General features: G+C 39.7%; 1 protein-coding gene across 4 annotated transcripts in view; it reads right to left on the bottom strand.

Moving 5' to 3' along the window:
- The window catches only part of pde1a (phosphodiesterase 1A, calmodulin-dependent), a 648403-nt gene that overhangs the window by 321830 nt on the left and 299450 nt on the right, over window positions 1-27123 (bottom strand). Inside the window, exon 1 of one of the 4 annotated variants that reach the window (XM_073047067.1) lies at window positions 22828-23000. The exons of the other annotated variants lie outside the window; for them this stretch is intronic. Coding sequence (XP_072903168.1) covers window positions 22828-22880 — 53 coding nt within the window. The 5' untranslated portion in view covers window positions 22881-23000. Of the gene's footprint in view, window positions 1-22827; window positions 23001-27123 lie in introns of those variants that run through there. 4 annotated transcript variants of the gene reach the window in all.

Here is a 27123-nt window from a genome sequence, read left to right as displayed (position 1 = left end):
AACAAAACCACTGGGAATGTTTATCACCTTCCCACACAGCTTTTGATATAACCTATGAAAGGTCACAAAAATACAGAATCTCAATACTTTGCACTACTCCCAGAAGCAAAACTAGTGTCCCTTCAGTGTTAGAAACCAACCTACAGAATCCTTCGTAACTATATTTGCCAATACATATCAAATACAACTTTGTTCTTTACTATGTTTTCTTTTAGGTCCAGAAAGATTCAAAGTGAGTAACATTCTATTTTTAATAATCCACAGAGGATTTGGCTAGAGGATGGGGCGTCTAAAAGTTCAAGGGATTCAAGGAAGTCACATACCCTTGCTGACACCTTCCTGGCAAGATTGGTTGTCCTTTGCACAAGGACGTTCTTAAGTCTGTACACATTCCACTGCTCCCCTGACTGGGCTCTTGTCAACCAGCCCCCACACAGTGCAAGCAAGCATTCCCTGCCAACAATCCCCAGTGGTTGGACATATGTTACTTGTGCAGCGTGAAGCCTTGATGTTTGCTTATGAATTCAGGACTGTGAATAAATGTTCTTTTCATGTCAGAATCTTGTTCAGTACTGCCTGTTGCTTCTGAAATGATAGCACTGCACTCAGGGGCCAGATAGTACTGTCTTTGATGGACACCAGTGAATTTTGCACTTTGTTTTTACAACTTTTATAGCGGTTGTTAATACAATTTAAATTCAGGAAAAGCACCGCTGGCAAATTTCTTGACCAAAGTGTTTGAATTATCTTCATATTCTGCTCTGAGGCTAAATAAACAGAAAGATTCAGAGGCTAGAGGAAATTCTGAAGGGCATACCTCACATGGCTAGGGATGCTCAGCTCTTGAGCAGAATGAAGGCTCAGATCAAATAAATTTTTGGACACCAGGGGACACAGAGGAATGGGGCTTGACAACAAAACAGATTCACCCATTTTGTTCTCCTTTAAACTTGTGTACTGATGAATGACAATAAACAATCTTGAATCTTTTTTTTGGCAGAATGGCCCCAAAGACGAGGTGGACTGTTCTTGCCTCAATTTGTGTTCTGACAAGAAATTTTACCATAGAGTGGGTTTTACAGTATCTCTACAGTATCCAGGACATCTTCCAGCAGCGATGCCTCAAAAAGGTGGTGTCTGTCATTAAGGATCCCCATCACCAAGGTCATGCCTTGCTCTCATTGGTATCATCAGGGAGGAGGTACAGAAGCCTGAAGGCACACACTCAATGGTTCAGGAACAGCTTCTTCCTCTCTGCCATCTGATTTTAGAATGGACACTGAACCCATGAACATTACCTCACTACTTTCTTATTTCTATTTCTGCACTTCTCACTTAACAAATTTCACAACATATGCCAGTGATATTAAACCTGATTCTGATTCTTCTGGAAACAGACAACTGAGAGCGGCTGCGGGTCACACAAGGTAAGGCAGTCCTTAGCCAGAAAGATATTCCACAATAATCCCACGTGAGAAGGGTGACGTATTTGAGGTGATGGCAGTAGTCACATTGTTCTGGGTGGTGCACAGTGGTCTCCTCAGCCAATCAATAATGTCTTTATGCACTTCAGATGAGCCTCTTCTGCTATCCAATCAGATCAAATGATATAACTTCTCTCCCTGGAGCCCTGCTAAAACTGCCGCAGCGTCATATCCAGGTAAAACGACCCAAATCTTCAAAACGGCTCCAACATCCTTTACCTGCAAGCTGAATTCAGAAATGGTTTGGCAGTGACTTATAGACAGCTTGCTTCTTTTCAAAGTGATTGCAAGCTAAAAATTGACCTTGTCATCCTCTGTGAATCACTCTTCATCACTATTCTTAGAAGTTGTAAAAATATTTACAGGACACTTATGCAGATCAGTGCAGAGCAGACATTTTTTTGCAGTATGAGGTAGGCAATAATTATTCATCATCATATTAAACTAAAATGACCAGTGTTTCTACTTTGTGTATAGAGTTTTAGTTTCTTTAATTCCTGGTTGCTTTGTTAGTGTTGAATGAGAAGATAGCACTTGAATAAATGAATTTATTCCTATATTTCATAAAATAGTAAGCCCTGATAAAAAAGGTTCCTAAGGTTATCATAGCCAGGGGTGGTAGTGGGGATAAGCTCTCACTACCTATTAAGTGCTCCAAATGGCGTGTGACTCTAACAGCCTCTGACACCCAAGTCCAGCTCTTGGCCTTCACATGTGGCTTAGCTATTAGGCCTGGCAGAAGTGTTTCTACTGACAGGAGAAGGGACAAAGGCGGACCACTGGCACCTCAAACCCAGTTGCTTTGGGCAGATGGGGCTCGTCAGCCTTGGATGGCAGCCCGTCTAAGAGAAGGAAATCTCTGATTTTTAACCTCCACTGCCTTGCGGCCATACTCACTGATGGGAAAAGGGTTCAGAAGTAAGCCCCAAGGAAGAAATCTGGAGCCGGGGTCCCTAGGCAGTTTGATGTTGTTTACAGCTTCACTCTGGCAACCTCTGCAACAACACTGGTGCCAAGCTGTATCAGCGCTTGCCCTTCCCTTGGACTACATCAGTGACGTGGAGAGGGGGAACCCGCTGCATGGGCAACAGCCAGTTCTTCAAATATTCCCGCCCAGGCTTGAGCCCTGGAGAGGACACAGACCACCAGAGGCGCAAACCCATGATCCCCTGGGATCGACGGCTGCCTACTAAGCCCTGAAAATGGTGCATTCCTAACATGACATTTACTCTCAAATCCAAGGATACTGACACAATAAAAAAGAAACAAACAATAACAGAATCAGAATCTGGTTTAATATTACCAGCATGTGTCACGAAATTTGGTAACTTAGTGGCAGCACTACAATGCAATACATAATAGATATAGAGAAAAATAAATGATTACAGTACATATATCTATGTATATTAAATAGTTAAATTAAAAATAGTAGTTCAGAAACAGAAATATGTGGCAGCAGTATATTGCAATACATAATAATAACTCTAAATTATGATTTCTATATATTTTTTAAGTTAAATTAAATAAGTAATGTAACAAAAGAAAAAAAAGTAATGAGGTAGTGTTCAGGGTTCAATGTCCATTCAGCAATCGTATGGCAGAGGGGAAGAGGCTGTTCCTGAATTGCTGAGTATGTGCCTTCAGACTTCTGTACCTCCTTCCTGATGGTAACAATGAGAAGAAGGCTTGTCCTGGTTGATGGGGGTCCTTAATAATGGACGCCGACTTTCTGAGGCACCCCTCCTTGAAGTTGCCTTGGATTCTATGGAGGCTAGTACTCATGATGAAGCTGACTAATTTTACAACTTACTATAGCTTCTTCCGATCCTGTGCAGTAGCCCTCCCCCCGCCCCACCCCATACCAGACGGTGCTGCAGCCTGTCAGAATGCTTTCCATGGTACATCTGTAGACGTTTTCAAGTGTTTTTGGTGACAAATCAAAACTCCCCAAACTCCTAATGAAACATATAAAAACACAAAATGCTGGCAGAACTCAGCAGGCCAGACAGCATCTATGGGAGGAGGTAATGATGACGTTTCGGGCCGAAACCCTTCATCAGGAGTTTTTCTCCTCTTTTCTTGCGTTATTGTCCTCCTCTTTTCTTGCATTATATCAATGACTGCATCGGCGCTTCCCATAGATGCTGTCTGGCCTGCTGAGTTTTGCCAGCATTTTGTGTTTTTATTTATTTCCAGCATCTGCAGATTCACTCGTGTTGCCTCCTAATGAAACATAGCTGCTGTCTTGCCTTCTTTATAGCTGCATCGATATGTTGGGACCAGATTAGATTGTCAGAGATATTGACACCCAGGAACTTGAATTTGCTCACTCTCTCCACTTCCAATCCCTCTATAAAGATTAGTTTATGTTCCCTCGTCTTATCTTTCTGAAGTCCACAATCAGTTCTTTGGTCTTAATGACGTTGTGTACAAGGTAGCTGCTGCAACACCACTCAACCAGCTGGTATATCTCGCTCCTGTATGCCTCTCATGGCGACCCAGGTACTGAAATTTCCTTTGTCCTCCATGTCACTATGATTTGTAAGCCCTCAGCATAACTCTCATTCCCTTTAACTGAGCAGAGAGTACTGGTGAGGAACTGTAGCAAAGCATGAGAAATCGAAGAGATACAGACATGTAAATCAATCAAGCACAGCTACCTTCATCTCAAAAATTAAAAAGCAGTTGGCAGCATTTACATCTTAATCCTCGGGTCTTCATTTAGGAATAAAAAAGAAATGTGAGAAAACTGATACAAAGCTGATGGTTGAAAATGATACAAAGGTAAGAAAGATTATGGGTAGGGAGGAGGATGTAAGGAGGCTTCAATGGTATATAGAGATGCTATAGGCAAGAATACAGATGCAATATAACACAAAGTGTGAAACACAGAGTATTTTTAGAATGGCAATAGATTGAGAAATGTTGATGCTCAAAGTGTCCTAGATACATGCTATTGAAAGCAAACATGCAGGCATAACAGGGAATTTAGTATGCTGGCCTTTATTACAAGAGTATTTGTTGTAGAAATAAAGATAACTTACAGTAATTATATAGAGCCTTGGTGAGACTGCACTTAAAGCCTTCCATACGCTAAAGTCTGAGTCTTACTTCAATGGTTTGTAAGTTGTTGGAAAAGATCCTGAGAGGCAGGATTTATGAACATTTGGAGAGGCATAATATCATTAGGAATAGTCAGCATGGCTTTGTCAAAGGCAGGTCAAGCCTTACGAGCCTGATTGAATTTTTTGAGGATGTAGCTAAACACTTTGATGAAGGTAGAGCAGTAGATGTAGTGTATATGGATTTCAGCAAGGCACTTGATGTTACCCCATGCAAGGCTTATTGAGAAAGTAAGGAGGCATGGGATCCAAGGGGACCTTGCTTTGTGGATCCAGAACTGGCTTGCCCACAGAAGGCAAAGAGTGGTTGTAGATGGGTCATATTCTGCTTGGAGGTCAGTGACCAGTGGTGTGCATCAGGGATCTGTTCTGGGACCCCTTCTCTTCATAATTTTTATAAATGACTTGGATGATGAACTGGAGGTATGGGTTGGTAAATTTGCTGATGACACAGAGGTTGGGGGTGTTGTAGATAATGTGGAGGGCTGTCAGAGGTTACAGTAGGATATCGATAGGATGCAAAACTGGGCTGAGAAGTGGCAGATGGAGTTCAACCCAAATAAGTGTGAGGCGGTTCATTTGGTAGGTCAAATATGATGGCAGAATATAGTATTAATGGTAAGACTCTTAACATTGTGGAGGGTCAGAGGGATATTGGGGTCCAAGTCCATAGGACACTCAAAGCTGCTCACAGGTTGACTGTGATTAAGAACGCATACGGTGCATTGGCCTTTATCAACTATGGGATTAGATTTAAGAGCAGAGAGGTAATGTTACAGCTATATAGGACCCTGGTCAGATTCCACTTGGAGTACTGTGCTCAGTTCTAGTCACCTCACTACAGGAAGGATGTGAAAACTATAGAAATGTGTAGAGGAGAATAACAAGGATGTTGCCTGGATTGGGGAACATGCCTTATGACAATAGGTTGAGTGAACTCGGCCTTTTCTCCTTGGAGCGACGGAGGATGAGAGGTGACCTGATAGAGGTGTATAAGATGATGAGAGGCATTGATTGTGTGGATAGTCAGAGGCTTTTCCCCAGGGCTGAAATGGCTAACACGAGAGGGTACAGTTTTAAGGTACTTGGAAGTAGGTACAGAGGAGATGTCAAGGGTAAGTTTTCTATGCAGAGAGTGGTGAGTGCAAGGAATGGGCTGCTGGCATCAGTGTTGGAGGCGGATAAGATAGGGTCTTTTAAGAGCCCCCTGGATAGGTACATGGAGCTGAGAAAAATAGAGGGCTATGGGTAACACTAGGTAATTTCTAAATTAAGTACATGTTTGGCACAGCATTGTGGGCCGAAGGACCTGTATTGTGCTGTAGGGTTTCTATGTTTTCTATGTTTCTATGTTTACACGTTTGGTCTCCTCAGCTAGAACAGGCATGATGTTTCACCTGAATCTAGAATGAAGTTTTACAATCTCAAAATGCAGGATAAGCCACTTAGAACTGAAACGAGCAATTTCTTTACTCAATGCAGATCAAGCTTTGGAATTCACTTCCCAGCAGGCCATGGAGTTTCGTTCATGAATTGAATGAATCATAAGATTGCTGGATATTAAGGGAATCAAGTGAAATGATTCTTGGTACTGAGCTGGAAGATCAGTTGAAATCTTGAGCAGTGGAACAGGCTTGAAGAGCCAAATGGTTTACTCCTATTCCTAGTTCTCCTGTTCTATAAAACAATTTCAGTTTCAGTGGAGAAAGCACATCAGATAAAATGGATAAGGACACAAGGAACAGAATGCAAATCTCAGGAAAGAGTAAACTTTCTGATTTTAACATTCTCACTGGGAGTGGATATCAGAGGTTCCAACATTCGTTGGTCAGAATTCTCTGCTGACTTAAGATCTAGATTGCATAATTGGAAGAAAGAGGTGGGTGAGGTTTCCCGCTGGAAGCAAAAGATTAATGTTGAAATCATATACAGCTGACTGCACAATATAAGCATGTTGAATAACAAACCAGCTGTAATTTATATGGCAAATCTGAGCTGCAGATTTAGTCCAAAAACTCTCCATTTGGATCCAAAATCTTCTAAAATTATGTAATTGGGAAATTCCAGCAAAACTTACAGTAATTTTTTCACTGGTTAGCTGACATGAAAAGAAATATTTTCACTGAGAGGGTGGAAGATCTTTGGAATTCCCTATTCCAGAATGCAGTGGAGGTTCAGTCTGAGTTCACTCAAACCAGATTGAAAGATTTGAGTGCATTCAGACTGAACTCAGATCTATAGATTTATCAACATCAAGAGGATAAGTAGGGAATGGGTAGGACCATTCATGGAAAAAGGAGGAAACATATGCTTGGAGCAAGAGGATGCAAGTCTTAAATGAGTGCTTTGCATCAGTATTTACCAAACTGAAGGACAATGAGGAAAGGGAGATCAGTGTAGAATGTGCTAATTTGCTGGGACACTTTGAAGTTAAGGAAGAGGTAATGTTGGGTTCTCTTAACAAGCATTAAGGTGGATCATCAGCCCAACAGCCATTCACAGACTGTGATGGGATCCCCAGGTTATTGAGAAAGGTAAGAAATAAGATTTTTGTGGCTTTGACCAATATCTTCATGTCCTTATCTAGATATAGGCAAGGTTCCAGAGGACTGGCAAGTAGCTAATGTTGTTCTGTTGTTCAAGAGGGAAATAGAGAAAATTCAGGAAACTATAGACTCATGTCAGTGGTAGGGAAGTTACTTGAGATGGTTCTTAAGTATAGGATTTATGATCTTTTGGAAAATCATGGCCAGTCAGCATGAGCTTGTCTGGAGCATTTTGTGCCTCACTAACTTGATTGAGTTTTTCAAGGAGGTGATGATGGCAATTAATGAAGGTATAACTATGCATGTTATCGACATGGATTTTAGTCTGACCTGGTCCACCATAGGAGGTTCATCCAGAAGACTAAAATGTATGGCATCCACAGTGATTTGGGGGCTTAGATTAAGATTTGTCTTAGCCATAGAAGGCAGAGGTTTGTAGTCAATGAAACTAACTCTGGCTGGAGGTCTGTGACCAGTGGGGTTCCACAGGGATCCATTCTGGGAACTCTGCTGTTTGTCATATATAGTTTAAGAATCAGGAAGTTATGTTGCAGCTTTATAATACTCTAGTTAGGCTTCTCTAGAGTATTACATTCAGTTCTGGTTATTCCATTATAAGACTGTAAGACATAAGAGCAGAATTAGGCCAGTCAGCCCATCGAGTCTGCTCCGCCATTGCATCATGGCTGATCCGGGATCCCACTCAACTGTACATACCTGCCTTCTTGCCATACCCTTTGATGCCCTGACCGATCAGGAAATGGGCAACTTCCACCTTAAATATATGCACAGACTTGGCCTTTACCGCAGTCTGTGGCAGAGAATTCAACAGATTTACTACTCTCTGGCTAAAAAAAAAAATCCTCTTTATCTCTGTACTAAAGGGTCACCCCTCAAGTTTGAGGCTGTGTCCTCTAGTTTTGGATAGACCTACCATAGAAACATCTTCTCCACATCCACCCTATATAGTCCCTTCAACGTTTGGTAGGTTTCAATAAGTTCACCCCTGCCCCCGCATTCTTCGAAATTCCAGTGAGTACAGGCCCAAAGCTGCTAAAAGGTCCTCATATATTAACCCCTTCATTCCCAGAATCATATATAATTATAATTATAAGAAGGATGTTGGGACATTGGAGAAGGTACAGAAGAGATTTACCAAGATGTTGCCTGAATAAAAAGGCAGCTGCTATAAGGAAAGATTGAACAAATTTGAGTTGATTTCTCTAGAGTGGCATAGGTTTAAGAGAGATTTGATAGAGGTTTATGAGATTAAGAGAGACATAGATAGAATAGGTAGCCAATATTTTTTTCCCATGTTTAAAATGTCTAATACCAGAGGGCATACATTTAAGATGAGAGTGGGTAAGTTCAAGGAGATGTGTGGGGCAAGTTTTTTTTTGTTTTTTGGGGGGTTTTTTTAAACACAGAGTTGGGTGAGTGCCTAGAATGTGTTGCCTGGCACAGTGATGGAGGCAAATATGATAGAGGTGTTCATTCAAGAAGGTCTTAGATAGACATATGAATGTACAGGAAAAAGGAGGATATGGAAATTGCGTAGGGAGAAGGAATTAGTTTAGCTGGGCTCCTGCTTCTATTTCCCTTTCTTTAAAAGGGAAAAAGTAATATTATGAAAGGTGCATTGATGAAATGCTTTGGGTACATTACTCAAATCCCAGGGAGACCCACTGATGGTTGATCTCCTTGTTATCCAACAAGATTAAGCAGAATCCCACTAGTAATTATGGGTATCTATTAAAATTATTCTGAACAATATTTCTTGATATCTTCACCAATGTTTCTACAGAAGTAAATTTCATGCCGAGACTCTTTACATGGACCAGTCCAGATGAAGGGTCCCAGCATGAAACACTGAATATTTATTGTCTATCCATACATACTGCCTAATCTGTTGAGTTCCTCCAACATTTTGTGTATTGCTTGAGAAAAAGAAAAACAAATTGCATTTATTTACTTTGTTTCCCCCCCGTACAAGTTCCATATTTCATTAAAGTTCATTCCAACAGTGAACTTTATTCTGTATCTCAATTATTTTGGTAATGATTTGTGAATTCTGTAAGGGAGAATTTCCATAACCCAAACTGTGGCAACTTGATGTAGCAAATGGCACTTTATGAATACAATTGCCCCATTTCTTTTACATAATGTCATTCCATCATTGATGTTGGGTTGAAATCCTTAAAATTTCAAAATTCTATGTTTTAGGTCTGAGAAAGCAGGAAGCAAGCAAAAATAAGTTAGTGTTCAGTAGCAGAGAATTTGTGGTGTGAAGTGTGGCTAGAGCAAATGGCGTATCTCTGATAGATGAGGCCAAATGAGTAAACAGTGCTTTTTGTGAACTGTTCACTCCCCAAGGCCAGATACTTGAACAGGCTGCTGCTAATCACATTGCTTCTCATCTAAGCTCCTTTCTATTGCAGCTAAGATGCTTCCTATACTAATGCTGTTCAGTAAACCTTTCAACTAAGGTACTATAACCAAGTTATCAGTACAAGTAGATAGGGAAATAGCTGGAATATCCACATGTGCTAATATCCAACTTTTATTCAGTCACCCCTATTGCCGTTGTAATTTTCCATTTCATTGATGACAAATTTTCACTAAGTCAACTATACTCCATGTATAGCAACATTGAATTTAAAACTATTAAAATATTGGTCCAATTAATACATGTTCATAGGCAAGTACCTCTCCTGAATTGATTATGTACAAACAGCTGAATGTACACTAATGAAATAGGGAACAACCTTGGCTGGAGTGTGTGTACCTCTTCTCTGATAGTAGTAATAAGAAGAGAGCATGTCTTTAATGATGGATGCTGCCTTTTTGAGGGCATTGCCTTTTGAAGACGTCCTTGATGCTGGGGAGGCTAGTGCCCATGATGGAGCTGGCCGAGTTTGCAACCATTTCCAGCTTTTTTTGATCTTGTAAAGTGGCCCCTCCATACCAGAGGGTGATGTAATCAGTTAGAATGTTGTCCACAGTACATCTGTAGAAACTTGCAAGAGTCCTTGGTGACGTACCAAGTTTCCTCAGACTCATAATGAAATATAGCCACTGTTGTGCCGCCTTCATAATTGCATCTATATGTTGCACCAAGGATAGTTCTACAGAAACATGATACCCAGGAACTGGAAACTACTCACCCTTTCCACTGCTGATCCCCTTGATGAGAGATGGTGTGTGTTCCCTCAACTTTCCCTTCCTGAAGTCCACAATCAATTCCTTGATCTTACTGATGTTGAGGGGAAGATTTTTGTTGTGACACCAGTCAACTACCTGATCTATCTCACTACTGAATGCCTCCTCATCACTATCTGAGAGTTTGCCAACAGCAGTTATGTCATCAGCAAATTGATCAATTATGTGCCTAGCCACGCAGTCATGGAAGGAGTGAGAGTAGAGCAGTGGGCTAAGCACGCAACCTTGAAGTGTGCTGGTGTTGATTGTCTGTGAGGAGGAGCTGTTACTTCAGATGCACAGTAACTGTGGTCTCCTTATGAGGAAGTCAAGGATCCAATTGCAGAGGGAGGTACAAAGGCCCAGGTTTTGAAGCTTGTAGATTAGTATGAGGGGATGATTAGTACAGATTTGACTTATACCTCTGCTGCTGATTTTGTGCAACTTTCACATCTCCTTTCTAACTATGTAGATTCCTCTAGGTTGCTTTGGCTTCCTACCACTTCACAAGTATGTGTTTGCAGGCTAAATGGCTGTTGTAAATTGGGTGCAGGGGTGTTGATAGATATGCGAGTCAAAATTATTTACAGGAAAATGTGGAGTGATAGGACAACTGGAAATATTCTGTGAGCTGGCATACCCCTGATGGGCAAGTGGCCTCCTACATCATAAGCATGGAACCATACAGACTGAGCCAAGCATCGACAAAGTTTGAGATCATTGGACCAGTCAACCTTAAAATGCACCGAATTGCACTTTCTTCAATAGACAATGTCCTGATAGCAATACACTTGCTTGCAAAACCTCTGCAGAAAATCTATCAAGGGGATAGGGCAAAGGTTAAAATACAGCATTTGAAGACTCTGGTTTTTATGCATTTTCTTCCAAGGCTTTCTATGTGCTTGAAGGTAAATTTTTAGCTCACACCAGTATAACACCTCTTAAGAAAACCTATAATATTTAGAAATACTGAAAGGCACATTTCTGGGGTCAAAATTATTGTATATATAGAATGAGCTACTAACATGTCTGGAAGATCACAATATTAGTGAAAAATTCTAGTTCCTTGCTGTTTAATATAGATAGCTGTAACCAGGAATGCATTATAAATCAAAGCATTACTTGTGTATCACTCACCTCCTACTTCCATTCAGAATGTTCCAATCTCCCTCACTAATTCAAACCCTGATCCAACATCCTTGGCCTCTCATTCAATATGTTATCCACTATAACCCCACAACCTGAATACTGTAACCTCCCCAGCCTTCTCTTTATCCCACATTGTGAAGTTGCCACATTTAGTCAACTGTGTTCCAATATGTCATTTTTGGTCCTAGCAACCTGGTGTCAATTCAACCCTAAGGTCTTTCATTACAAACTTGGCTAACATTTGACATTGAATATGGAGCCATTCACTTTCTGTGACACTAAGGTATCTGCTACTTTTTGAATTTAATTATTATTAATGCTTTGATTAGCTGACATAAGTCATTGCAATTTTTAAAAAAATATATTTTAAGTTAGTTAAATTCATTTTGATATTTTCAAAGTATCTCCAATAAGAGCATGTCGAAATGGTGGAAAAGGCCTCCTGGCTAAGTGACCAACAGAGAAGTTTCTTCTCACCAGCTACTCCACATCACAAGATAGCTCTTGTGGAGTATTTGTAAAATATGAGGCGAGGGACACTGCAGCCAGAAAAAAAGTAAGTACAGCTGCAGAATTAGAATGTTATAAGGTATTGCATGAAATTCATTAATACTCTAAGGTCAATGAAATTGTTATTCCATATCCTTTAATGTCAGAATAAACTGTACATTATGTAATATGTCAAAAACAATTAACACTTGAAGACTTTTTTATCTGCGTATGAGCTATGGCATAGCTGAACACATTTGTAATGGTGAATAATTGCAGTTCATCAAATACAGAGTGTAATTTTATTTAGCTAATTTGACTGTAAAGTTAGAATCAATCAAAATGGAAATGAATGGGAAATGTTTTTCAAGATATCAACACTTCATTCTACACTGAGGAACTAAATCATTAAATGCAGAAACCTGGCAGTTAATCTGCATTTTTTTTACAGATAACCTGGCTAGGCACATAAAGATTGTAAGATAATTAATAAATGGTTAAATTACAAGTTTGTATTTCCACTGAAGTTGGGTTGGATGGGACTACCAGAGATCATGGGTTAAGGGTGAAAGGTGAAAAGTTTAAGAGGAACATGAGGGGAAACTTCTTCACTCAGAGGGCCGTGAGAGTATGGAATGAGCTGCTATTTCAAGTGCTGCATGCAAGCTTGATTTCAACATTTAATAGAAGTTTGGATAGGTACTTGGATGGTAGGGTTATGGAGGGCTATGGTCTTGGTCAATGGGAGTAGGCAGCTTAAATGGTTCAGTACAGACTAGATAGGCTGAAAGGCCTGTTTCTGTGCTGTAATTTTCTACGACTCTATGTTGTTTTATCCTGATTTCATTCTGTGCTGATCAGAACCACGTGAAAAAAACATAAAACTGGATTAAAATTAACGAGATCATTAGTAGACAAGACTAAAACACAATATCAAACCATTAAGTAGATTCCCTATCCTCCTGAAAATATAAATGCAACGTTAGAGAATGCAAGTTTCATTTCGATGCCATTCAAACTCTTGAACCCTGACTTACACTGAACTGAAATGCCAGCGTGAGGTCAGTGGAGACAAAAGAGATTCTGTGGATGGTGTGTGTGTGTGTGTGTGTGTGTGTGTGTGTGTGTGTGTGTGTGTGTGTGTGTGTGTGTGTGTGTGTGTGTGTGTGTGTGTGTGTGTGTGTGTGTGTGTGTGTGTGTGTGTGTGTGTGTGTGTGTGTGTGTTGCATGAGGTCAATGGCACTACTTTGAATTGTGTTGACTGGCAGTAGGCTCAGCTTAAATCAGAGGGCCATTTAACGCACAGGCTTTATGAACATTAATATTAACTCTCAACCAAACTCCGATACAGTAGCATAACAGTCAAATTGATGAATTAATAGCCAGAGGATTTGCTTTTAGAACTGCAGACATCAGCTTGTACCCCATCAAGGCATTGATAAATTAATCTGAATCTGGGATACAGATTCAGATTTATTTATCACATGTACATCAACTCATACAGTGAAATGCATCATTAGCATTAGCAACCAACACACCCAAGAGTAACCACTTGTTCTGGTGCTATGAAAGCATGCTCACCATTCCCAGCAGAACAACACAAAACACAACAAAACAGAACACAACAAACAACAGCAGCAAAAAAAAACAGCCCATTCCTCCCTGCACATACGCAGTCCTCCAATCCCAGGACAGGCCATCTTCCTTGACCTCAAGCCTCCAAAAGACTCATGCATTCGCAGACCTTCAACTTACCCAGCAAATTTGCAGACTTGGGTTTTGGCCATTGGGCTTCTACTTCTGGACTTCCGAATAATCTTTGGCTTTGATTTGGACTTCTGATTGAATTTTTCAATCGTTGGTATTGACCCAGTACTTGTCAGTGATAATGAACGAACAGCCTGGATGAGGACCAGAAGTCCAGGCCCCAAATGCCAGCCTTGCTAATGCAGGACGCAAACACTAAGCCTCGAAGCCCTGTCTTGCTGATTCTTGGACCTAAGGGGTTACGGACTCTTATGCTTCCTGCCCACATAGAACCCCAATCCTGGAATATGCCGGCAACTTTCTAACCTGGTGGAACCATCAGTCCTCATCTTCGCTGGTATGCCAGCCCAAAATCTGACCAAATCCATGTCACCATACTCTGAACGCAGATTGGTGGCTTAGATTCTAAACTGTCCTCTAACTCCCTTGCATTCCTGTCTGTAAACCCTAACCGGACCTCTACCTCACCTTCTGTCCCCAAAACCATCCCTACAAACATAAATAAAATATAAAACAACTAAATTTGAGAACTGTGATCTCAACAGAGACTGCAACTTGGAGTCATTTTCACCAGAGGAACTTAAATTCGAATATTTAGATAAACCCAGAATAAAATACTGCCGTAAATCTTGAAAACAGTAAAATAACTATTGTCACCCCAACCGCAAACTGTTCCAGCTGCTACTTTCAGGGAAACGATACCACAGCATAAAAACCAGGACCAACAGGCTTCTGGGACAGCTTCTTCCATCAGGCCATCAGACTAATTAATTCATGCTGACAACACTGTATTTCTATGTTATATTGTTGTATGTACTATTTATTATAAATTACTATAAATTGCACATTTGACATTTAGATGGAAACATAACGTAAAGATTTTTACTCTTCATGTATATGAAGGATGTAAGTAATAATGTCAATTCAATTCAAAAGATCCAGAGAAGGAAATCTGCCAACTTGCTCAACCCGTAATTCAGGACAATAATGCAGCTGACTCTAAAATGGTTCAAAGGTCACTCTTCGGCATGGAGTAGAAGATCCACATCCACATTCAATCACCACTTTAAAGACCGGAATGACAAAGGATCAATAAGCAGGAGAGCAACAAACACAAAAAATTAGACCCCAGCACAAACTAATGCTAATTCCGAGTCTAAGATTACAAACATCAGCAACGAGTGTCTCACAATACCTTGTGGCCTGCCTATTTAACTCCCACATGCTATATTCCCCTTATGTGCCAAGTACTTAAAAATTATTCTGTGATCTTTCTTCTACACAATTACATCTCCATGGATATTGGAAACTAAAAGTCAATTTATAAGTTTTGTAATATATTTTGTCTCCAAGATCATTTAATATAGTTTTTATCTTCTTGAAACTGTAATCTCTCTCTTTCATTAGGCTATTTTATTATTTAAAGATAAATTTAGTTTTCCTGAAATTTTGAAAGGAATTGCTAATTTCCAACTAAAAGAGCAAAATATAGTTTATCTTGAAATCTCAGCCCCGTTAAGTTCTTAGGTCAAATTGCAGCTTTCATTATCAGTCAACAAAAAAGCTTCTAAAAATGCAATGTGCTTGGTTCTGTAATACATGAGCTACAAACACAAACTATTTCATTTTGAATTCCACTCAATCAAACTTTCACCTCTTAACTTGAATGAATCTCAACCAAATAATTAAAAGCCACTTCCAAGCAGAAAAATAGGTTCAGATTTAAACAGAAGGCTCCAGGGGCAAGACAGAGTAAGAACAGTCAACTTCTTTGCCTCCTGAATGAACCATAATGATTTTTTTAGACGTGATCCAACTGCTACATTGAGAAATAGTTCTTAAGTTCCTTATTTGCTTTTATTGCGAATACAGTTCTCTTTTATGCCAGCTTCTCCAATGATAAGGACTGTTCTCAGAATTGTGCAATTCCAAGAGAAAATACATACTATTAAGTTTGAAAACTATAGAACTGGTGGTACATTAAATGATGTTTTTGAACAAGTAGGATCGTTAATCTTGTAGGGATGTTGCAAATGCAATAATATCTCTGCTTCCAGGAAACCCAGTAATTCAAGTTAATTAGCATTGTTAGGAAATAGGAGAACAAGTCTCATTGGTGATGATGAAATTTGGCAGGCAAAATGGAGCCATACATTCAGCCAAATTTTCACTTGTGATTAATGATGAAAAAAGTATTGCTTGAATAGGTAGTTCATCATCATTTTCTCATTTTCTAACTTTGAACATTAATAAAATTTACTATTTGCAGTTTTAACCAAGGATTTCCAGACTAGTTAACTACTGTAATTTGACTGGCAGCTGAAACAGAACACTAGTTTTGACATTTACTTTTACTAAAAACTAAAATTAAATTAATGTACAGACAATAAATAGCTTTTAGAATGAAAGCGCATTTCATTTGACAACAAATTTAATAATCGATAAATATGAGCAGCCCATGGAAGAGTTCTAATTATTTTGCAAATACTCAGAGTAGGGTTAGGATTACATGGTAAGATAATGTCTTGTGACAATTTACTGACAAATACAAGAACTTCATGCACCCAAGTGACCAGTTCTTGTGGAGCTGTGCTTTCTTTAAGATTGGTAAGATATTGTAAGAACTTCTTGGACTGAGCCTTGTAGAACTGGTCAGTCAAGAGAGACAGAGAAAATCAATTATTTAAAAAGTGGTAAAGGGCACAGAATTGGGCAGATTCATTATAGATTTATCAAATATGAAGCATGTTTGACAACATCAAGATATAGATGGTGCCAATAAGCGGTGACTCTGTGTGCAACTTCAATAGGAATCATCAAATGTTCCCATTTAGTTCTACTACAGCTGAAATCCACAGTCACAGCCATTGGTACTTCAAAAATTCAAAGCATTTTTATTATCAAAGAATGTATAAACCATACATCTTGCAATTTGTCTGCTTATAGGCAGCCACAAAGCAAGAAACTCAAAGACAAGAACAACTGCACAGAAAATGAGAGAGAAAAGAAAACACACACACACACACATCGTGTAAACAATATATGTAAGCCAACAGCATCCTGAACTAGACTGAGTCCAAGATCCGCTCCCGGAGCAGCCGAAGCAAACCAAAGCCTTGGTCCCTTATGCCAGTGGGATGGAAATGCATAACAGCCAGATCAGTTCACAGCCCTGGCGCCATGGAGAAAGGAATGAACATTTGTGGGAGACGGAGTGAAATTAGCCCGACCCTCGCCTTGATATCTAACACTCGAGCTTTCATTCTATCTGTGTTTAAATTGTCCAAGCACTAGGTAGTGTCATATTACAGGTGCCTCCACACGCTTGAGCCACCCAGTCTGAAAACATTCTCAATCGCATCAAATTGTCTTGGCGCTTTTCACAAGTCAGTCAATCTTAAAATGTAAGAAGTGCTTGATTTTGTAAGTCCTACATCTATGCCGCTAAGACAGTGTTGTCCAGACAAGAACGCAAACTGGGCGCATCCAATTTCCCAATAATTAATTTAAAAGAAACAAATGTCGGGCAGGCTGTTTTCCAGAGCTGATTTTGTTGTAAGTCAATTACTTTATGGTGGTCCAGATAATTGTGCCTGTACAGTATTGCATTCAAAATAAGGAACTATTGAAAATGTAGAGGAAGTCAAGGCTACTCATTCCCATGAACTTCCTGAATCTCTCTCTTCTATGTTGACTGCATTGCTAGAAAAACTCAAGTGTTTAAACTTAGCATTCAACCTCTTACTTCCACTTCATGCTGTCTGATCTACTGTTTCCGCTAATTCTGCTTTTTTATTTCAGATTTCTAACATCCATCATTTGATTTTGCTTTATGAATTTAAAACACATTCAATCGCTCTTACATTGTAAGTTGCCATCAGCTGAGGGCATATAAAAATTAAACTAATGTTAGATATACTCCTTAATACAATCAGGGATTTTAAAAATGCAACAATACAGCAGGAAAGTCACAATCAGGCAAAAAGAAACACAGCTTATATAATCAAGTAAACTAACTGGCTTATTAAAGAGCAGGTTATTGGGATTTCAAACTACTATTTACAGCAACTTTAATACAGAGAAAAATGTTCCAAGGTGTTTCAGTCCACCATAAACTGCCAGAATTAAGGATTAAGGCAAAAGTAAAAATATTAGGTTGTATGAATTAAAGATAAGATAGAGGAATTATTAAAGAATGAGAGTTAGAGAAGTTTCCACATTTTCACACCTGAGCAGTTGACTGGATTAATGATATGGAGACACAAGGACAGAGTCAGAGAATTGGAGACGGGCAAGAGCAAGGAAACTGAAGAACTTAAAAATTGAGGATAAGAACTTAAATTACGACTGGGATTGAATATTGGTCAGCAAGTGGTAGAACAATGATCAAACAGGACAGTGAAGCACAAATGAACTGAAGGAAATAAGACATAGGAGCAGAATTCAACCCATCGAGTCTACTCCACCATTGTATCCTGGTTGACTTATTATCCCTCTCAATCCCATTCTCCTGCCTTCTACCTGTAACCTTTGACACCCTGACTAATCAAGAAGCAATCAACCTCCACTTTAAATTACTCAATGACATGGCCTCCACAACCATCTGTGCAATTAATTCCACAGATTCACCACCCTCCTGCTAAAGAAATTCCCCTTCATCTTTGTTCTAAATGGATGTCCCTCTATTCTAAGGCTGTGCCCTTTTATCCCAAACTCCCGCCTGTAGGAAACATCCTCTCCACATCCACTCCGTCTAAGTCTTTCAATATTCGATGGGTTTCAATAAAAGTTGAAGAACAGGAAGTAGGGCAACAATGCAGGTCTTGCCACAGGAAAGGAAGGGGCAGCTGTTCCAACAGCTGATGGGCAGGGATTTCCTTTCCAAGCTTGGGCTGTTGGTCATCAGGTTGAAGGGATTTGTTGACCTTCAGTCCCATTAATTTGCACTTTTTGTCTAATACTGAAGATTGATTTAAATTCCTGTTGCCTCTTGATTTTCTAGTTATTATTAGTGGGATGCATTTGGTGTATTGGATTGATAACCCAAAATAGCTATTTACAATCACTGTTTTTTTTCTATTTCTCATTCTGAATTCCCCATCACATCCTCTAACATTTGCTTTAGCTGTTCTCTTCCTTTTTATACGATAGATAAATGGCTTGGAAGCATGAGTTAGGTAAATTAGAGCAACAAGACTGCAAACCATGTCTGTCTCCGTGTCAATGAGTGGAGAGATGGATGGACTCAGTGACAAGGGTACAAGGTTTGGCTTGGGCTGGCAGTTGATATCTTCAGACTTTCTCAACCTTTTGGCCCTGGAGGAACCCTTGAAATTATCTTCAGGTCTCAGGCAACCCCTGCATAAAAATTATTATATCTACAGCTCACAGTATGGTAGCGTGATCAGTAAGTTGTAGATAAAATAATCCAAAAATGATTATCAATTCTTTTTCATGTAGAGAATAATTTTTAGCCAACCTTTCTTGAAACAAGCAGGTAGTTAAGCTTAGCTTACCTTTCTTGAAATTAATCATTTTCTTGCCCTTTCATAAATGTTACCAACTCATGAGGCAAACTTATTAAATTTCTGTTAAATTACTGGCTTAAGCCAAAATGGGATTTAATTTTTCTAAAGATAGGCTCTTTTAATTTTTTTTATTAAATTAAATTTATTTAAATAAAGGTTGTAAGTTGATTCTAATAAATGCTATTTACAGCATGAAAATTTATTGACAATGTTGAATAGTAAAGTTATTAAAAACCATAAGCCAAAGCAATATGAATACAAATATAGCCTTAGACACAATTTTACATAAGACTTTGAAAACATCTTTGAAAGAATGGCATAATACATAACTAAACGAGAAAGCCGCAAAAAATATGAAAAAACTTCACAATGCAATTTACTTCTAACCTACACAATCCACATTTTGCAAGGGTTGCAGCAAAAACAAAGTGGCAGGCCAGCGGCTGAGTCATGGTACATAAAATTTCCTTTTTTACAATGAAAATTTCCCCTAATTTTCTACTATACTGTTAGAGTTTGTTCACTCCCATAAGTCAGTGGGCGGTGTGAAAGGGAAAGTTGGGGGAGATAATTCCGGAAGGAGAGGCTGACGTCACAGCTGAAGTTGGGCATCCATTCAATGCTTGAAACACACTTCACTCTCCTCACCAGCCTACTGTCTTCCTCTCCATGCAGTACAATGCTTTATCGACGGCCTCCCCTATCTCACGCCAAAAATGGAGAATTTATTTAAGCAAATAAATACTGTCCTACTGCACACTGCCATACTGGGCCAAGAACTCTAATGAGATTGCCAACTGGGCTACTCGGTCACTGCCCAGCACTGTGAGTGCTGGCATCGCACGTTGCAAGAAGTTCAAAAAACGATGTTGGTTTTTTAATCACGATCTCCTGCGGAACCCTGGTTGAGAAACCCTGATCTAAATGCTTAACTGAAGGAATCTGCACCTCATCTAAATCAGATTACCTAGCAAAGGATATACAAATCGCTTTGTCACAACAATAAATAAAACTTTCTACCAGTTGAAGTCATTTTATTAGCTGTGCATGTGCACACAACCTTTTCATTTCTGTCGCACACAAGCTGCTGGAGGAGCTCAGCAAGTCAGGCAGCATGTACGGAGGTAAATAAACGGTCAATGTTTCGGGCCAAGACCAGGTCCTGATGAAGGGTCTCATCTGCAGAATTTCATGTGCAAAGGTGTTAGGTCTGAAATATGATTGCGGATCTACCACTGGTTATATATCCTACCAAAAGAAATGTCAACATATGAGATTCTGCAGATGCTGGAAATCTTGAGCAACACACGCAAAGTGCTGGCAGAACTGCACAAGTCAGGCAGCATCTATGGAAAGGAATAAACAGTTGATATTTTGTGGTGAGACGGGGCCAGGATTAAAACAGACTTTGATTCTCTGCAGCCAGTATTCTCAATCCCATCTAACATGAAAATAGCCACTCTGCATATTACTACTTTTTAATACATTGTCAGCAGCAAATCCCTTTGCTGGTGTTTCCTACACAAATGCTACAATTTGCTCTGATCTCTTGGTTGAAAGCTACAATCAAGTACTTCATGTTTTATTATATTCTCAAAGGGCAGCTCAATTGCAGGTCTTAGAGAAAAGCGCGATGCAGCTGTATTCTCTCAGCCTTTGACAGAGGAGAGTAGTAAGCACAGAAGAACTTACCCTGCTTAATTGAGATATTCACATTGGCATTATAAAACATCCAAGCATACTTTCACTTGGCTCTCACTAAATCGCAATCAAACTCTTATGAAAATATTTGCAGATTATTGAAAAGTGGGACAACAAGATTGCAAATAAATATAACAGAGTGTAACTAACCAACACAATGGGCACCACAAGTAGATCTGAACACTTCCACAACAATGTTTTTTCTGGATATTATTTATATCCAGTTTACAGGGGGAATATTAGGTCTCGTTAAGAATCAGACATATTATTCATACTGATGATATTCTTCTCAGTAATCAATATTGATTATTTTGCAACACTGAAAAAATTATTACTAAAACTGGCGATCATTATTTCTAGACATTAATGATTATATATTAATGGTTGAAATCATTCTGACATTGGCCATCTACTAATGAAAATATGGGACACTGTGTCACTGCACAAGTGAAGCGAAACCTTAACATGCATTACTTTTCTCTCCCCAACTTGTCCTGTGGAAAAGACAGCTCCTGAGGGCACTCTTGGGAGAAAACAGACTGAAGTTGAAGTAGATATTTAGCTCCAGGTATACAGTCCAGTTAGCTTCCCTTTCTAAGTCAATGCAACATTGGTTGTGGTGTTTGTGGTCTCAATTAAGTTTCAACACATAGACCTTTGTTAAGTTTGTTTTTTAAATATACAGTATAATATAATTAAACTATTGGGCAAGCCTCAAAATAAAATACAGGTACATATTTTTAAACATTTGTTCATTGCTGCTTTTAAAATATAGGGAATATCTTAATGGCTTTGTCACAACAATAAATAAAACTTTGTATCAATTGAAGTCACTTTATTAGCTGTGCAAGTTCACACAACCTTTTCCTTTCTGTCTCGTAGACTTATATGCATCTGAAATTAGAAAAGCCAATATAAACTGACCGTTTGTGTTTTATATGTGCTTGCTTATTTATCCTATCAAGCTCACAGCTATGATATACCACAGATGTCATAAACTTTGGTCCAATGGGAGCCTAAATGGATTTTGAGATGTCACTTGCTATAAACAAGATAGCAGGAATGCTATTTCCTTTTCCAACCACGGAATCCTTGTAATGAGTGCCAGAAAGTAAGTTATTCCCATGCTAAGCTATCAGCAGACTAACTTCAAAATGAATGAGTATAGCCCGGGAACAGCAAAAACTCAAGATACACAGACAAATGAAAAAATAGGTCCTTTACACATGAGAAAAGTTAGCCCCTTTACTAAAATACTCATTTTCTTTGGCGTACATCATGTTTTGAATTAGAAAATAACCCCACACTGGGAGTTTGTTCAAACTAAATACTTCTCCGGTTTTATGAAGCTATGAAAATCTACTTCCTATCAGCGCCACTGTAGCCATTAAACACAGAATGCTTATTTCACAAATAAGATCTTGAACTTTAACACTTAACACACATCAACAAAGATAATTGTTCTGCTGGAGACTTAACACACTAATGATTAAAAATTGCAGCCTATGGAGTAAACTCAGATGCAAGGTTCTGTAACAAATGGTTTTCAGACCACAGAATCCACATCTAGCACATGTACAGTGTGTTTGGGAAGCCTTTTGGGCACTTTTTAAAATCTTGATCAAAGTACAAAATATCATTTACTTATCAGCAATGTGGAGGAAACAGAAAATAAATTCTGGTTCATTACGTTATTTGCCAGAATATTGCAATTTACAAAGTTAATAAAAATGAATGCAGTGAAATGCTTGCACAACATCAATGCAGCAGAAAGGGAAGGAAGGAAACTTTAACATGAGAATGCCTTCTGCAGCTTGAGTAAAATTCAAGTAGTATCACTTACCTAAATATGGGTTTTTGTAGGTGTTTTTTCTTGATAGTAACATATTCATCCATTTAAAGGAGAAAATTCTACTCCTCACAGGAAGTTGTTCTGGAACAGCCAGTGAAGAATCTGGAGAGTTGTTCCCAACTAATCCACAGTAGAGAGAAGAGAGATTGGTCTCTTGTGCTGAGGAAGCTTCCCTCTTTAACAAGTGAGCAATAAGGCCATAGAGGCCACATCACACAGGCATGTCTGTGCAGTTCAAAATAACACACTACAAAGCAGGAGTCATGCTAAGGCAAGGGAAGAGTCTCTTATGCGGAGACTAAGAAAAGTCTGACATTTTGCCAGCTGTCATCCAGGTATAAAATCTAACAGATTATTATAACTATACAAAGATTTAATGCTTATCTCAGATAAGATACAGCAGAGAAAAAAATTATTTCGAAGCAGGAAAACTGCAAAGACAGGAAAGCTGTACACAACCAGTCTGGATAACTTTTCTTAAGTAACTATTAATGAATGTTTTAATATTTCCTGGGGGTGCATAGAAGGAAGTTTATCTTGTAACAGCAAGAAAACGCCACAGCCAGAGAAGGATGAAAATTTCTGCACAGCAGACTGAACACATTCCAATAAGAATTTTGGAAATGCTATTATTTAATTATCTGGTTCCTATTCATCATAGCTGATGTGTAGATAGAGCACTTCAACTTAAAAGCACAATTTGGCCAACACAATCTCTCCAGACAAATGATTTGAAGTGCAGCAATGCCAAATGTGTTGGTTCAATTCATAGTTCTACACTTTTACTTCATTTGGAATATTACAATAAATTAAAAAGACTGATGATGGAAGCTAGAAAAGCACATCAAATCAAAATTAAATTGCATTTCTAAAGTATAGTGCGGGGGTGGTGAACTTATGGCACGCAAAAAAAATTTTGAAAACAAGTATGTGTGTCACCATATGCTCCCCTGAGATTCATTTTCCTGCGGGCATACACACTATATACAAGAAACACAATAGAATCAGTGAGGGATCACACCCAACAGGACAAACAGGCAACCAATGTGCAAAAATAAACCACAAACTATGCAAATACAAAAAGAAAGATTTTTAAAAATAAGTAAATAAACAAGCAATAATTATCGAGAACATGAGATGAAGAGTCCTTCAAGTTTCCTATGGTTCAGTGACAGGCGAGTGAAGTTGTTCCCTCTGGTTCGGGATCTTGATGGTTGAGGGGTGGTAGCTGTTCTTGAACTTGGTGGTGTGGGTCCTGGGGCTCCTGTGCCTCCTTTATGATGGCAGCAGTGAGAAGAGAGCATGTCCTGTGTGATGATGGATGCTGTTTTCCTGTGACAGCGTTCCTTATAGATCTGTTCAGTAGTGCGTAAGGCTTCACCCATGATGGACCCGGCCATATCCACTACTTTTTGTGGGATTTTCCATACAAGGCTATTGGTATTTCTATACCAGACTGTGATGCAGCCAGACATATATACTCCCCACCACATACCTATAGAAGTTTGTCAACGTTCTGGATGACATGCAAAATCTTTGCAAAACTCTGAGAAAGTAGAGACGCTGCCAAGCTTTCTTTGTGCTTTCTTCGTAATGGCACATGTGTGCTGAACCTTGGACAGGCCCTCTGAAATGATAATTCTGACAAATTTAAAGTTGCTGACCCTCTCCACTTCTGATCCTCTGATGAGGACTGACTCATGGACCTCCGTTTTTCCCTTCTGAAGTTAATAATTTGCTCCTTAGTCTTGCGGACATTGAGTGAGAGGTTGTTGTTATGGCACCACTCGGCCAGATTTTCAATCTCTCTCCTAACTACTAATTTGTCATCACCTTTGATTCGGCCATCCTTCTTGACAACCATCAGTGATCAAGTTCACTGCTTTTTGAACACAAACACACACAGCGGAAGCTATTTAAAAACTAGTCACTCTAAGCACAATGTTGTGTATAATGGTCAAATAAAAGCACACGACTGACGTTAGGCACATTATCATCATCACCATCATTACGATGTGGGAGATCATGGTCTTTGACTGTGATTGTTCTTGGCAAAGTTTTCTACCAATGTGGTTTGTCGTTGCCTTATTTTGAGTAGTGTCTTTAAAAGATTGGTGACCCCAGCCATTATTAATACTCTTCAGACATTGTCTGCTTGGCGTCAGTGGTCGCATAACCAGGAATTGTGATATGCACCAGCTTCTCATATGACCATCCACCACCTGCTCTCATGGCTTCATGTGACACTGATCCGAGCTGGGGGCTAAGCAGGTGCTACACCTTGCCCAAAGGTGACCTGCAGGCCAGCAGAGGGAAGAAACACCTTACACCTCCTTTGGTAGAGATGTATCTCCATCCTGCACCCAGCTTCCTCTGGTAGGATTGTCTAACACAAAAGATCATAGGTTAAATGTGAGAGCAGGAGGTCCAAAGAGGATCTGAGGGGTACATTTTTCACTCAGAATGGATGGTATAGGGAATGAGCTGCCAGAGGAATTGGTGGAGATTGTAACAATACCTACTGTGCATTGAAATGCCATAATATTACTCAATAATCCATTCTACAGAGCAGGATGTAAAGCTTCATTCAAACCTTCTGCTTATCATGAATATTATGAGCAGTTTTGGGCCTCTTATCAAGAAAGGATGTGCTGGCGTTAGAGATGGTCCAGAGGAGGTTCACAAGGATGGACCCCAGAGTTAATGTCAGACAGCCCACCCTGCAAAAACTCACTTCAGAGAAGTAGCGCCATCAATTTGCAGGAGACTCCCGGGAGAGGTGGGATGTCTGCAATAGAGTGGCTCCTTAGCAGTTAGCCAGCTAGTTTAAATAATTTTAGCTATGCTAATGAATGAATGATGCCTGTTAAACTCCCCTCTCCCTCTTCTGCTCCCCCACTCTCGCAAAAATCGATTTCCGGGATATTGTATATCATTTGCGGGTGTCAAGGAGCCACTATCAATTTGCGGGAGACTCCCGGAACTTCCAGGAGAGGCGGGATGTCTGTAATGTATGAGGAACATTTGATGTCTCTGTACTCACTCGAAGAATAAGGAGGGATCTCATTGGAAATCATCGAATTTGTAATGTGGGAAATGTCAGGAAGATGTTATGAGAATGCAGGGTGACTTGGACAGGTTGGGTGAGTGGGCAACTGTATGGCAGATGCAGTTTAATGTGGATAAATGTGAGGTTATCCACTTTGGTGGCAAGAACAAGAAGGCAGATTACTATCTAAATGGAGTCAAGTTAGGAAAAGGGGAAGTACAACGAGATCTAGGTGTTCTTGTACATCAGTCAATAAAAGCAAGCATGCAGGTACAGCAGGCAGTGAAGAAAGCTAATGGCATGCTGGCCTTTATAACAAGAGGAATTGAGTATAGGAGTAAAGAGGTCCTTCTGCAGCTGTACAGGGCCCTGGTGAGACCCCACTTGGAGGATTGTGTGCAGTTTTGGTCACCAAATTTGAGGAAGGACATTCTTGCTATTGAGGGAGTGCAGCGTAGGTTCTCAAGGTTAATTCCCAGAATGGCGGGACTGTCATATGTTGAAAGATTGGAGTGACTGGGCTTGTATACACTGGAATTTAGAAGGATGAGAGGGGATCTGATTGAGACATATAAGATTATTAAGGGATTGGACACACTGGAGGCAGGAAGCATGTTCCCACTGATGGGTGAGTCCAGAACTAGAGGCCACAGTTTAAGAATAAGGGGTAGGCCATTTAGAACAGAGATGCAGAAAAACTTTTTCACCCAGAGAGTGGTGGATATGTGGAATGCTCTGCCCCAGAAGGCAGTGGAGGCCAAGTCTCTGGATGCATTCAAGAGAGAGTTAGATAGAGCTCTTATAGATAGCGGGGTCAAGGGATATGGGGAGAGGGCAGGAACGGGGTACTGATTGTGTATGATCAGCCATGATCACAGTGAATGGCGGTGCTGGCTAGAAGGGCTGAATGGCCTACTCCTGCACCTACTGTCTATTGTCTATTGAATATTGAAAGACCTAGACAGAGTGGCTGTGCAGAGGAAGTTTCCAATAGATGGTGAGTCTAGGACCAGAGGGCCCTGTCTCATAATAGAAAGATATCCGCTTAGATAGAGGTGAGGAGGAATTTCATTAGTGGTGAACCTATGGAATTCATTGCCACAGATGGCTGTGGAGGCCAAGTCATCTGATATATTTAAAGGTTGATAGGTTATTGATTAATGAGGATGTCAATGGTTATGGGGAGAAGGCAAGAGAATGGGGTTGAACAGGATAATAAAACAGCCATGATAAAATGG

The sequence above is a fragment of the Hemitrygon akajei genome, chromosome 5 (assembly GCF_048418815.1).
Source record: "Hemitrygon akajei chromosome 5, sHemAka1.3, whole genome shotgun sequence".
Classification (NCBI taxonomy): Eukaryota; Metazoa; Chordata; class Chondrichthyes; order Myliobatiformes; family Dasyatidae; genus Hemitrygon; species Hemitrygon akajei.
This window is presented reverse-complemented; position numbering and strand designations above follow the sequence as displayed.